This window comes from Oryctolagus cuniculus, chromosome 3 (genome assembly GCF_964237555.1).
Source record: "Oryctolagus cuniculus chromosome 3, mOryCun1.1, whole genome shotgun sequence".
Classification (NCBI taxonomy): Eukaryota; Metazoa; Chordata; class Mammalia; order Lagomorpha; family Leporidae; genus Oryctolagus; species Oryctolagus cuniculus.
The window spans coordinates 36550265-36565390 of record NC_091434.1 but is presented as its reverse complement, the minus strand read 5'-3'; the positions used below and the strand labels follow the sequence as shown (position 1 = coordinate 36565390).

At 40.6% G+C, this 15126-nt stretch overlaps 1 protein-coding gene across 6 annotated transcripts in view; it reads right to left on the bottom strand.

Moving 5' to 3' along the window:
• The window catches only part of RAPH1 (Ras association (RalGDS/AF-6) and pleckstrin homology domains 1), a 159865-nt gene that overhangs the window by 107267 nt on the left and 37472 nt on the right, over nucleotides 1-15126 (bottom strand). For all 6 annotated transcript variants that reach the window (XM_051848255.2, XM_070070347.1, XM_070070343.1 and 3 more), the window contains exon 2: nucleotides 778-897. In XM_051848255.2, the coding sequence (XP_051704215.2) occupies nucleotides 778-897 (120 nt within the window). The remainder of the gene's footprint in view (nucleotides 1-777; nucleotides 898-15126) is intronic.

Sequence of the window (15126 nt, the reverse complement as noted above, 5' to 3'; positions counted from 1 at the left end):
ACCAAACCAGTAGAAATGCCATCTGCCATGGAGCAGGATGGAATCTAACTTCATCTAGAGTGGCTGGACCGATACCTATCTGTCTTTTCTCTTTTTAACACCACCCCATCAAACGGACAGTAAAATCTTGTCAGCACATTCCTTCATACACTATCATTTTCTATTTCCCCTGCATTGCTTCCTCTTTCTCCCCCAGTTATTACCTCTGTGCCACAACTATGTTTTTCAAAAAAATCAAGACTTAAATGGGGACAGGCATTTGGCCTCGTAATCAAGATGCTCACATCCCATACTGGAATGCCTGGGATCAATACCTTGTGCTTTTGAATCACTCCCCAAATGATCCCAATAGGAAGACTAGGGCCAGGCCAAAGCTAGGAGCTGGAAAATTTTGCCAATATTCTGGAATCACATAGTAGAAAATACTTACATGTGAGGAAAATAATTCATGTTGTAAAACGTATTCAATTTACTGTGCTATGGGATAGAATTTGCTAAAATTTAGACTTTAAATTTTATGTCTTAAAACTTTTTAGCTAGCAATCTCAAATTTATGAAACAGATCAATAAGTAATCCAACTAGATACACAGAATCTTGGTCACAGTCTTCTTTAAAAAACATTTGTAGAACAAATACCAAAGAAACTGTTTTATGTCCTACTGAGTGTCTTGGACATTTTTCCTATCTAGACATATTTATAAAATTTAAATCATGTCCATGTCCTTATGCCTTTTATGCAAAAACGACCACAGAATTTTCCAAGCACTTCTTCTAACCTGAGTGAGTTTATCTAGTTCTCCAAGCCAGGCTCCAAACATCTTGTCCAAGTCCTGATCTTCCTTGTCACTATCTTCTTCGGCACCATGGTCAACTTCTTCATCTGATAGCTGCTCCATCTGAAATACAGACATTTGTGCACAACAAATAGTTACAGGTTTAACTGAAAAATCATGCAGTAAACGTTCTGATACATACTGCTACTCTCTGGAGTCAAACCTTCAAAACTAAAAATTATATTGCAAAAGACCATTAAAGTCAGAGTGTAAAATAAGTGAAATGAAGAACAAAGTCTCAAATTTTTAGGAAACTGTGAAGTAAAGCAAATTATGACCAGAGTTAAGAGTAACAATCTAAAAATTATAGAACATTCTCTTTAACTGGCAGAGAACACAACCATAGTACATTCTCTCCACTAAGATTCTGTAATACTCCAAACATCACAAAGAAACAATTTCAGGAGATTTTAATACAGCAAGTTATATTGTTTTACTGTGAAAATGTTTATATATAAATATGTATCCTAGAAAAATCTTAGTCAGTAAGCATCTAAGAGAAAAGTCAAAACAAAATTTTTAATATAGTTTGTTCTGTTGAATTAGTTTCTCCTTCTATTCTACCCTTACTTCCTACCTCATTTATTTTCCTTCTCTACTCATGTCCTTATCAATTCCCATAAAAATTCAAAGAGAAAACAGAATTGAAAACTTTCTAATTGTTATATAAAATTTCCTACATGGGGTGACTTTTCAAATATTAAAAGATATTTTCCTTCACATTAATAATGCAAATGTGACATGAAACTTTCACATGATTTTGTGATGAGAGGAAAAATTACACAAAATGAGATAAATGACTGGATTAATCTTACTGATAAAAAACATTTCAATATTAAACCTTCTGGAAAGTCATCAAATGAAGCTTAGCTTCGATAAACCAGCATATTCCAAATCCATTTGGCCATTAAACCCTTTTCCTTCAACCTTAGGTAACACTGATTCATTTTCTCAAAAACATGATGAATTTCACCATGCTAGATTAAATTCTCTTGACTCACATTTCTAAAACACAAATTTTTTCCCCATAGATCCAGGAAATATTTGGAATATAGTCTATGAATTACTTCAAACAATTCCTCAGAGATCAGAGAGTACATGGCATCCCATTAGCAAAAATATCCTTAATCTTAGGTAAGAATCTGATGGAAGGGCAGGCATGTGGTGCAGTGGCTTAAACTCCTGCTTGGGACACTTGAATCTCACACCGGAGTGTCTGGTTCATGAGTTCTGAGTACTCTGCTTCTCATTTGGCTTCCTGCTGATGTGTATCCTGGGAGGCAGCAGGTGATGGCTCAAGTGGTCCCTGCCACCAATTCAGGAGAACCAGATTGAGTTCTAGGCTACTGACTTAGGCCTGGCCTGGCTCAGGCTGTTGCAGCCAGTTGGGGAATGAACCAGTGCACAGAAGATCTCCATCTCTCAAACAAAATTGGGGGTGGGGGAGCTCATGGAAAAATAAATCTAAAGATGTTGAGAGAGACAGAAATCTTCCATCTGCTGGCTCATTCCCTAATGACTACAATAGCAAGAGCCAGGCCAGGCCAAAGCTGGGAGCTGAAATGCCAGCTGGATCTCCCATACGGGAGGTAGAACCCCAGGCTCTTCTGCCTTCAGCCTTTAATCACTCTCTCTCATCATGCATTAGTAGGAAGCTGGATTGGAAACGGAGGAGCTGGGACTCAAACTAGCACTCTGATATGGGATGTGGGCATCCCAAGCAGTGGCAAAAACCCACTGTACCACAATGCCCACCCATTTTTTCCACTAAATTTGTGAAGTATTCTGGTACTTCTGCCTTGGTTTAAATGTGTCTCATCTAAAATCCAGGTGCTGCTGACATGATAGTACAAACAGTGGAGGCCTTCAGGTGGTAGTACTGGCAATGCAGGTTCCTTCTTTGTAAATGGGATTAAGACTTAAAAATAGGCTTAAGGCAGCAATGTGCTAGCTTGCTCTTCTGCCCTTTTGCCATGTGAGGGCAGCGTTTTCTTCCCTCAGAATACTGCAAGGCGGCTCTCAACAGACACCAAATGCCACCGTCTTGATCTTGGATTTCCCAGCCTCTCAAACTGTGAGAAAATTCATTTATATTTTTTTTATAAATTCTGTCATCTCAGAAATCTTGTTGCAGCAGCACTAAACAACTAAGACAAAATCCTACACCTCCAAAGCAGCAATCAATAAAACTTAACCTCTGTGATCTTTAAAATTTATGAAACATGTAAGAAATCTAGTTATCTGATGAAAAATCATGAAGTCTAGATTACTAATAGTATTTCTATTATAAACTGATAACCTCCATTTCATAATCTTTCATCACCAAAATCATGTATAAATCAGGCAAGAAGAAAATGATCTAATAATTCTCCGATTTGTAAATTTGACTTTTAAGGAGATTTAGTTTTTATAATTCATTTGTGACAATACTATCTCTAAGACAGTTTTTTACTCATGGCTGAATAATTGACATCAATCTCCATAGAAACCTGATATCATAGTACTAATTAACTGGTAACTTAATTACTCAAAATAACAACAGCAAGTTGGAGAAGATTTAGGAGCAGTAACATGCCTAGTCTTCAAAATGAAGGTCAATAAGCAACAGACTCTGGCATAGAGTCTGTTCAAAACCAAATACACTGGAATAGCTCAGAAGATCAAATATTCTAGGAAAAATCCTGCTTTAAGATAATGAGACTTAGGGCAGGAGCTGTGGTGTAGTGAGCTAAGCTTCTGCCTGTGGTGCCAGCATCCCATAGGAGTACTGGTTTGAGTCTCAGCTGTTCCTTTTCTGATCCAGTTCCCTGCAAATGTGCATGGGAAAGCAGGAGAATGGCCCAAGCGTTTGGGCCTCTGGATCCACATGGGAGACCCAGAAGAAGTTCCTAGCTCCAGGCTTTGGATCAGCCTGGCTCTGGCCATTGTGGCAGTTTGGGAGTGAACCAGCAGATGGAAGACCTTTTGCCTCTCTCTGCCTCTGCCTCTGCCTCTGCCTCTCTCTCTCTGTAACTCTGCCTCTTAAGTAAATAAATAAAATAAAATCTGAAAAAAAAAAAAATCTTGAAACCTGCTGACTTGTGATAATCTTCATGTGATTTACAATTGAAAAAAAGATAGAGACGTAAGCTTAGTTGACACTTCCCATCTCCAAGTACATTTAAACAACTGTGCCTGCTTTTGGCAGAAACAGCAGCTGTAGCAACTTTAATGAATGCTTCAGGCAACAATACATAAAGCACTACAGTTATGGTGATCATATTCTCCACAGTAAAACTCTGGTCACATGATAGTGCATCTATCCAGATGACTCATCAACAGGAAGATCTGTGATGTATGAACATCATAACATGCAATATGAGGAAGTTAAAATCAAAGAGGACTGGGAAAGAATATTAACTGCAGGTCTCTATAAAGCCAACATTGTGATACAGGTAGCTATTATCATTCCTATTTTATAAATGAGGAAAGTAGATGGTAGTGAGTGCTAGGTGTTCTCAAAGGACTGAGGGGCCAGCAATACAGGTCCCCTGGTATAAACACCACCATGGACTTCAGATAAGGTTTCCACATAGGATTTCATTTAAATCAAAAGGTCACATTAAAATAAAAAGGGATTAAAGCCTGTACTCTCTTCTGAACATACCATAATTGTCTATGAGGAAAATAATACATAAAAATATATGTATGCAAATATGAGAAAATAAAATTTTACAAGGCAAATATAGCTCAAAATTATTATTTTAATAATCATGGAGCTAAACAGAACTATACACTCTATATCAATCTAGTACATTCTGTGTTATTTAATATTATTCAAATAAGTTATTGAGGCTGAAAAAAGCCCTTTAAGTATTTTAACTAATAGTTTTGCTTTTATCTAGACTACTCAGACACAAGAACAGGCAGGAAAATATGGCTAGGGAAGAATAACAGCATAAAATAAGTGCAAATTCTGAAGTAACTATTCAACATTTACCATGTAACTTTTACCAATTTTTTCTTAATTTGTCACCAAGTGGATTATCTTGCCCCCCTCCCCAAAAAAAAAGAAAAGAAAAAAAGAAACATTCAGGAACTTCTCCAATAAAAACTTAGGCCCTACATCATTTCTTAAAGAATTTATACTTTAGGGGTAGGCATTTGGCATAGCGGTTAAGCCACTCCCTTGGATGCCTGGTTCCAGCTCCCCATGGCAGGCAGCAATGATGGCTCAAATACATTAGGTCTCTGCCACCCACATGGGAGACACAGACTGAGCTCCTGGCTCCTGACTTCAGGTTAGCCCAGCCCAAGTTGTTGCTGATCTTTGAGGAGTAACCCAACAGATGGGCAAGCTCACTTGCTCTCCCTTTGGAGTAAATAAGTAAAAAAAAATTATTCAGAGAATTTACACGCTAAAACACATTCTTGGAGCAGGCATTCAAACTAGCCGTTAAGATGCACATGACCTGTATCAGAGTGCCTGAGTCTAATTCCCCATTCTGATGCCAGCTTTGTGCCAAAGCAAACCCTGGAGGCAAGCAGTAATGGCTGAAATAATTGGGTTCCTACTACCCATACAGGAGACCTGAATTGCATTACTGGCTTCTGGCTTCAGCTTCAACCCAGCTGTTGCAAGGAGTGAACTAGTGGACACAGGAGCTGGCATGCTCGCTCTTTCTCTCAAATTAAAAACAAAACAAAACAAAACTCCCATTCTCTAGAAGCTGTTATTGATGATCTTTATTCTTCCACACCCAGTATGACATCATTTCTACTTAACTATCCATGCCGAATGAGGAACCCCCAGCAACTTTTTTTTAAATAGGCTCTTCACTATCTAGACTCTATGGACAGAAAATCTAGCAAGGAAATTCATTCTTGCTTGCCAATTCCTTGACATCCACAACTCTTCCATTGTAAAAATCAGTTATGTATCAACTAAATTACCATTCTAAAGATGAATTTTACTAATATAATGCCCTTACTAGAAACAGTGACATCAGAAAGTAACCCATCAACTGTTCCTCCAGAGAGAAAAGTTAAAGAGAATTTATAAATCTTACTTTAAAAATAATTTAGATTTGCCGGCGCCACAGCTCAATAGGCTAATCCTCCACCTAGCGGCGCCGGCACACCAGGTTCTAGTCCCGGTCGGGGCGCCGGATTCTGTCCCGGTTGCCCCTCTTCCAGGCCAGCTCTCTGCTGTGGCCTGGGAAGGCAGTGGAGGATGGCCCAAGTGCTTGGGCCCTGCACCCCATGGGAGACCAGGAGAAGCACCTGGCTCCTGCCTTCAGATCAGTGCGGTGCACTGGTCGCAGCGCGCCAGCTGTGGCGGCCATTGGAGGGTGAACCAACGGCAAAAGGAAGACCTTTCTCTCTGTCTCTCTCTCTCACTATCCACTCTGTCAAAAAAAAAAAAAAATTAGATTTAAAAATGGGTAACTTCTAATGTGATCCTTCTCCTTAATGATATCCAAATAGCCCTAAGGAAACTATAATGCATATTATAACAAAGCCTATTAGTCTATGATTATTAGATTAGGTATTTTGGTACATGCTGGAGAAATTATGGCCTAAAAGAGTAAACATACCATACCACAACTGAGAAGGTCTTGATTCCCAAGTGCAGATTTACTGAAGATAGAACAAAATCCAAAGTCACTGGCAGGCAGACAAAATCCTGTGTGATCCTAGCCATCAGCAACCTCTTCTCCCAATCTCCTCAGCTCCTCCTACCTTCCAGCCACATTGTCCTCCCCACTGTTCCCTGGAACAGAGTTGCTCCAACCCCCTGCCTTTACAATACCATATTCTCTGCTTGAAACTCTCTTCCAGAAATTTCTATGGCTTATTACCTTGCTTCATTCACGTCTCTGTTTAAATGTCCATCTTATCAAAACACTTCACCCTTATTACTCTCTCCTTTGTATAAATTTATTTTTTTCATTGAACTTATCACCATCTGTCACATTTACTGTTTTTTCTCCTCCTCTAGAGAAGGAAAGCTCTGTAACAGTGAAGAATTGGGTTTCCTTTTACATCTACAATGCTTGGAAAGGTGCCTGGTTCACATCAGTCACTAAATATCCTCTGAATGGTTGTCCAACTTTACTCATATACACAAGTGTGTGTGTATCCACATATACACGATGTAGGCTTATTTAAAAGGTCTCTAAAGAGTCAACTGAAGCCAAGGTGCACAGAAACTCAAATAAAAGACTGAAATGAACATTACTAAAGTGCTATTCTTTAGGACCAGGTGCTTCCTGAGGAACTCTCTGAAACAGTGTCCGCATTTATAAATGAGCTGGCTAGGAGAGATTCGGTAACTTCTCCACAGGCTCACAACCGTTGAGTGGCAGTGTTAGCATGTGAACGAGTGAGAATGACTACTCTACTATACTAGTGGTTCTCAAACTGCCTTCTGAGGAGGAGCTTTCAGTGGCTGCCATGTGCAAATGTTTGAGAAGAGTACGCTAAAAACTCTCACTTTTATTCATTCATTCATTCAGTATTTACTGAGTGGCTACCACAGCCAGGCACTCTCCTAGGTACTAAAAATAGAGCAGTGAAATAAGTCGATAAAGTGTCTTTCCTAGCCTATTCTTACCCTAGTGGCATGAAGAGTGAAAGAAGTCAGCTATAGCAACTCTAAGAGAAGAATGAGCACAAAAACACAAAAGCAAAGAACAAGGTGCACTCAATGGAAAGACAGACTATTCTATGGCCAGTACTCAGTCACCTAGTCAGAGTGGCAGAATCTGAAGTCAGAGAGGCAGACAAGGAACAGAGACTCTACAGCCTCATTCGGAGTTTTATTTTAACTGTAGTCCTTAATTTATGCTAAGTATAAACAAGTCTTGGTATAATGGCATTAATGCTATTTATTTATTTATTTATTTTTTGACAGGCAGAGTGGACAGTGAGAGAGACAGACAGAGAGAAAGGTCTTCCTTTTGCCATTGGTTCACCCTCCAGTGGCCGCCGCGGCCGGCGCACCGCGCTGATCCGATGGCAGGAGCCAGGTACTTATCCTGGTCTCCCATGGGGTGCAGGGCCCAAGCACTTGGGCCATCCTCCACTGCACTCCCTGGCCACAGCAGAGAGCTGGCCTGGAAGAGGGGCAACCAGGACAGAATCCGGCGCCCCGACCGGGATTAGAACCCAGGGTGCTGGCGCCACAAGGCAGAGGATTAGCCTAGTGAGCCGTGGCGCCGGCCGGCATTAATGATTTTGAAAAAGATCTAACTGTTCTCTGAACAGACAAGCCTGAAGTGGGGGGAGGGGAGCCAGAACAAAGACTTTGTAGGCTGCTGCAATACTTCAGATAGGAAATAATAAAGGCCTCAACAATGGAGATGAAAGAGATGATGATCATGATGATAGCTAATACTTACAGAGCAAACATGGACTAAGCTCTATTCTGTTTTTTATACATTAATTCATTTAATCCTTACAATAACTCTGTGGATACTATAAACTTCATTTACTGATGAGATTAAAAAGAAAAGGCACAGAGTTTGTATGAGGCCAGACTGCACAGCCAAAATTCCAAATGTTGATAGTTAGGTTCATGCTCTTAACCATCATACCAAGTTCTTTAAAAAGAACACTGAAAGGGGCCATACTGTGGCGTAGCAGGTAAAGCCGCCACCTGCAGTGCTGGCATCCCATATGGGCGCCAGTTTGAGACCTGGCTGCTCCACTTCCAATCCAGCTCTCTGCTGTGGCCTGGGAAAGCAGTAGAAGATGGTCTAAGTCCTCAGGCCCCTGCACCCATGTGGGAGACCCGGAAGAAGCTCCTGGTCCTCGCTTCGGATCAGCGCAGCTCTGGCCATTGTGGCCACCTGGGGAGTGATCCAGTGGATAGAAGGCCTCTTTCTCTTTCTCTCTGCCTCTCTTTCTCTGTTTAACTCTTTCAAATAAATAAATAAATCTTTTTTTTTTTAAAAAAAAAAAGAACATGGAAAATGGGCATTACCTTTTAATTCCATTTTCCATGGACTTTTGAAGTGCCCTCTGAAATATTTTCATTTTAAGAGATGAACTGAAATAACATGACCAAACTTAACACTATCTTTTTGAGATACAGCCAAAAGAACTTGAGGAAAGACTGAATGGGTCCAGGGGGTAAAGAGAAACCAAGGATAATTCCTAGACTTCTAGTTCCAGCAACTGAGTGAGTTTTGATCCATTATCGAAGACTAGTGAGAGCTGGTTTTGGAGGCAGTGTGAATCCTGTTTTGAATATAAGAGTGAGGATGCCTGCCAAGCATCCTACTGGAAAAAAAAAAAAAAAAAAAAAAAAAGGAATGTTAAAGACTCAGTTAATGAGCAGGTTTAGTTTAGGTTGTTTCAAAGCAATGTTTATTACAAAAAAAAATCACAGAATACAGCTAAGAGCGATTTAACTAATTTTTTTTTAAAGATTTATTTATTTACTTGAAAGGCATAGTTACAGAGAGACAAAGAGAAAGGCCTCCCATCCACTGGTTCACTCCTCAAATGATCACAATGGCCGGAGTTGGGTTGATCTGAAGCCAGGAGCTTCTTTTGGGTCTCCTGTGCGGGTAACATGGGCCCAAGCATTTGGGCCATCTTCTACTGCTTTCCCAGGACATCAGCAGGAAGATGGCCAGGAAGTGGAGCAGCCAGGTCTCAAACTGGCGCCCATATGGGACACTGGTGTCGCAGGTAGATGCTTAACCTACTACACCACAGCACCGGCCCCTTAACTAATATTTAAAAATCTACAATTATAATATTAATGAAGTAAAAATAGTAATAATGGAGTGATCATTTCACTAATAACAGTAAATAATTATGCTTTATTATTATAGGCTAAAAGTTTTATATTGTAGGTCTACCATACATAAAATTACCCATTCAGAACACCTTAGTATGAAGCAATATTATTCCCACTAAGTGTTCTATGAATTATTCACATCAATTTTTCCTACTAACCTTCCTCTCATAAGATGTTTTGGTTTCATTCAATTTCCTCATTTTGAGATAGAATGGAATTTTTTGCCCTTTTTTTTTTGACAGGCAGAGTGGACAGTGAGAGAGAGACAGAGAGAAAGGTCTTCCTTTTGCCATTGGTTCACCCTCCAATGGCTGCTGCGGCCGGCGCACCGTGCTGATCCGATGGCAGGAGCCAGGTACTTCTCCTGGTCTCCCATGGGATGCAGGGCCCAAGGACTTGGGCCATCTTCCACTGCACTCCCGGGCCACAGCAGAGAGCTGGCCTGGAAGAGGGGTAACCAGCAAAGAATCCGGCGCCCTGACCGGGACTAGAACCTGGTGTGCCAGGGCCGCAAGGCGGAGGATTAGCCTAGTGAGCCGTGGCGCCGGCTTATTTTTTGCTTTTTTAAATCAGTAAGTTTGGGCTTAGATTAAGCCTTAAGATTTTGGGTTAGTGGCAGGCATCTGGCATGCAGTTAAGTTGCTGCTTGGGATGCCCACATACCGTATTAGACAGCATGGGTTCGAGTTCCAGTTCTGCTTTTCATTCTAGCTTCCTGCAAATGCAAACCCCAGGAGGCAACAGGTGATGGCTCACGTAGTAAGATTCTTGCCACCCATGATGGAGACCTAGATGGAGTTCTGGACTCTTGGCTGATATGGCTCAATCTCAGCCTTTCTGGACATTTGGGGAGTTAGCAAGTAGGTGGGAGGTCATTTTCTATCTGTCTCTCCTTCTCTCTGCCTTCCAAATAAATTAGATAATTTTTAAAAATAATTTGATTAAATATATTCCAGGTGCTTGACTTCTGTAAGTCAAGGCATTCAATATCAGATATCTACATTAGCCTTCTAATGGTCTTTCCCTTCTCTAAAAATGCATTCACAGTAACCATGTTCTTCTGACTAAAATATTACTTCTCCTTGCTTTGCTTCTACACTGAAGAATTCAGGTGGCTTCTGGAAAAATTTTAAGTAAGTTTGGCTTTCCAGGTCCTATATGACCCTGTCGTATAGACTGTACATAGAGATATGTACAGTAGGTAGAGTTTAACTCAATCTGAGGAGAGAGGACAGTGGTGATGCTTGAATGGAAACAGGAGTAAACGAGAAGGTTGATTTAGGCAAAAGGACAAAGCATGTGTATGGATATAAAGCTGTAAGAAAGTAAGATTTGCTGAGAACTCTAAGTGGCTTAGCATTTCTGAAGCAGAGGATGTGAAATATACACTCACAGAAAATGAGGCTAGAGAGGAGGGGGAGGCTAAATTATAAGCCATGCTGAAGAGTTTGGATTCTATGCTGCAGGACAGTGATTTTTCCACTTGTAATCTGCTGATGACTTAATTTTTTAAAAAAAAATTTTTAGTTTTTAACAGACTCAACATAATTTATAGATACAATTCTTAGAATATAATGATATTCCCTAAAGTCAACTTGTAGATACAATTCTTATAATACAATGATATTCCCTAAAGTCAGCTTCAAAATGGCTTGCCCAAGAACTAGTGAATATTAATGCCAAGGAAGTGGACATCTTTAACAAGTTCTCCCAGATATTGCTTATGACCACCAAAGTTTTGACAACTAAAGTATAAACAACTGTGTTGTGCTGTAATTATTGGGAAGACTCACAAGACAATAAGTAATGCAGTTCTGTGTAACCACAATTTGATTAAAGGCAAAACAATCTATAACAAGCACTCCCTTAAAACCATACAGAAATTAGGCAACATCAGGATCTCATAAAGAATACACCAATTACTCCTCCCTCCATTACCATAGTCCCATGTTTCTACTCATGATTATTCATTTAGAAATAAATTTTAGTTCTTCATTTCCAGTTATTTCAGTAACTTTCCCACAAAAACGGTTTTAGAAACACCACCTCTGCTGCTGTAATCTGATAAATAATTCTAAGGAAAAATATACATGGGGGGGTGAAGACTTCAATATTCAAGGAGTACCCCCAACTGTGCAAGATACAACTGTTTTAAATAAAGGCAAGAGGAAGGAAATCTAAATCAGACAAAAGAAACAATAAGGAAAAACAACTGTTAAATTTAGTAAAGCACAAAAAGAGGAAGAGGTCCTATCATAAAGAGGGAGGAAGTCAAATCGGAGAAGAAACGAGAGATTTAGGATACAAAACATAAAGCAAAAGACAGTGAGAACTGGAGGATGGTGGGCCACAGACTACTCATGAGAATGGACAGCATCTGGTATGTCTGATCCCTTTTTCCCTTGACCTACAACTATTATTTTAACACAGGACTTTGCGTTCTAGTTCTACTGTGAACCATGTCATATTTTAAAACTAACCACATGGAAACTTGGAATTTAACAGTTTTACAAGTTCTAAACCTCAATTTCATGAAATGCTCAGAGAATCAAGACATTAACCATGCTATAGGTATAGCAACATTTTCTTCAGGTTTTCAACTTTTAATTGGTAAAACAAAAAAACACTCCCAACATCTTTTTTAAAGAAAGTTTTATTTATTTAAAGATTTTATTAGGCCGGCGCCGGGGCTCACTAGGCTAATCCTCCGCCTTGCGGTGCCGGCACACCAGGTTCTAGTCCCAGTTGGGGCGCCGGATTCTGTCCCGGTTGCCCCTCTTCCAAGCCAGCTCTCTGCTGTGGCCCGGGAAGGCAGTGGAGGATGGCCCAAGTGCTTGGGCCCTGCACCCCATGGGAGACCAGGAAAAGCACCTGGCTCCTGGCTTCGGATCAGCGCAATGCGCCGGCCGCAGCGCACCGGCCGCGCCGGCCATTGGAGAGTGAACCAACGGCAAAAGGAAGACCTTTCTCTCTGTCTCTCACTGTCCACTCTGCCTGTCAAAAATAAAAAATAAAAAAAAAAAGATTTTATTTAAAAGACTGTTATAGAAAGGAGAGACAGAGAAAGAGAGAGCTAGAGAAAGAAAGCAAGTGAGAGAGTGCTGAATAGACAGATGGTTCTTTCATTGGCTGGTTGACACCCCAAATGACTTCAACAGCCGGGCTGAGCCAGGCCAAAGCCAGGAGTCCAGAGCTTCTTCCATGTCTCCCACATGGGTACAGGGGTCCAAGCTCTTGGGCCACCCATCTTTCCCAGGTGCATTAGCAGGTAGCTGGATTGGAAATAGAACAGCCAGGTCTTGAATTGGCACCCATATGGGATGCTGACATTGCAGGTGGAGGTTTAACCTGCTACTCCATAATTCTAGACCCTAGATTTATTATTTTAATTTTTATTTGTTTTCATTTTATTTGAAAGGTAGAGAAGGAATAACAGAGATAGAGATACAGAGAGATCTTCCATCCACTTGTTAACTCTCCAAATGCCCACAACAACCAGGGTTGAGCCAGTCCAAGGTCAAGAGCCGGCAACTCAATCCAGGTTTTTCATGTGGTTCACAGGGATCCACGTACTTGGGGCCATCAACCGCTGCCTCCCATTGTAAGCATTAATAGGAAGCTGGAATCAGAAGCACAGTTAGGATGTGAACCAACAGAATCCAATACAGGATGTAGGCATCCCCTGTGGCGTCTTAACCAATACCTGCTCCAAGCTCTAGTTTTAAGTTACCATGTATATAAATTCTTTTCCTGGTGAATTTTTCCACTGCTTTGTTCAGTGGAAATTCTTTTCCAGCTAGAAATCAGATAAATGTTTATATAAATGTTTCACTCATTCATTCTTTTAGGTAATAATTAAATTTTACATAACTTAGTTTAGGTGACAACAATTGGTGGTTTTTTTGGTTTTTTTTTTTTTTTTGACAGGCAGAGTGAAGAGAGAGAGAGAGAGAGAGAGAGAGAGAGAGAGAAAGGTCTTCCTTTTGCCGTTGGTTCACCCCCAACATGGCCACTACGGCCGGTGCACCACGCTGATCCGAAGGCAGGAGCCAGGTGCTTATCCTGGTCTCCCATGCGGGTGCAGGGCCCAAGCACTTGGGCCATCCTCCACTGCACTCCTGGACCACAGCAGAGAGCTGGACTGGAAGAGGAGCAACTGGGACAGAATCCGGCGCCCCGACCAGGACTAGAACCCCATATGCCGGCGCCGCAGGTGGAAGATAAGACTATTGAGCAGCGGCAACAATTGGTTTCTAACTAAAATTTTTAAATTTCCATTCCTTGATTTTTTTTTAAAGAAAAGATTTATTTGTTATTTGAGAGTCACAGAGACAAACTGCTCCCACCCACTGGTGCATTTCCCACAACTGGGCTGGGTCAAGGCTGAAGCCAGGAGGCCAGAAACTCAATCCAGGTTACTTATATGGGTAGCAGAAGCCCAGTTACTTGAGCCATCATTGTTGCTTCCTAGGGTCTGCATGAACAGGAAGCTGGAGTCAGGAGCCAGAGCCAGCACTGAACCCTAAATGCCCACTTACCCCTTGGTATGTTTTATTTTCTGCCTATTCAAGGTTCCTTCTCTGTAGATTCTTTTTCACTTTGTGCCTGTTCTTAAAGATCATTTTACAATTTCTGTTCTTAATTTATAAGGCAGTTGAGTTTAAAAAAAGAAAGTCACAAGTTGCTTTTTATAAATCCATCACTAAAGTTTCTTCTGTATTTTAGTGGTCCTCAACAGAAGGATCTCAAATTTTACTCCAACATTTCAAAATACTTTGTCTACCAAGAACACTGTGAGAAGCACTATGAAGTACACAACAAAAGCAAAAAAATCAATCCAATCCCATGACTTCAAAGAACATGAGGACTAACTGTGGAAGAGTGGTAAGTTGATTCTTGCCTAACAAATTCTCTTGGAACAGTTTCTTCTGTTGGCCTGTGCATGAAGCAAATTTAAAGAAAGTTGTAGTCTTCTAAGTGTTAATGCGGACCAGGAAGGAAGCGATGCACGATACTCTTCAGAGGCTTCACAGGAGCAAGCCACAGCCAACTGACCACCAGGAAATCTGCATGGATAGCCTGGCACTCTGGCAATGACCTGACCCTTGGAACACCTGAAACTCAACCTCTCTAACAGAGAAGTATAAAGTTCTTGAGCTAGCCATGGGGAAGTCTTCCTTGCTCAGAGGAAGAGAAGAGTACTGTTCTAGGGGAGATGACTTACATCCTTATGCCTTCTCTTCATGTGTGTTTCTGACAAGCCAAGAGCTACATAATCTATTCATTATTATGCATATTACCTCTGAGATTATCAAAGATCAAAGAAACAGGCATGAAAACAAAGTATTTAATAGTTCATGGAAGCTGTATTACCTAAGAGCTTTATAAGTCAAATCAAAGATGACTAAATTAAGTTTCACTAATGTAATGTTTTATTAAGTACGTAAATTATATCCCTTTAAAAATTCCAGGGGCCGTGTTGTGGCACAATGAATAAAGCC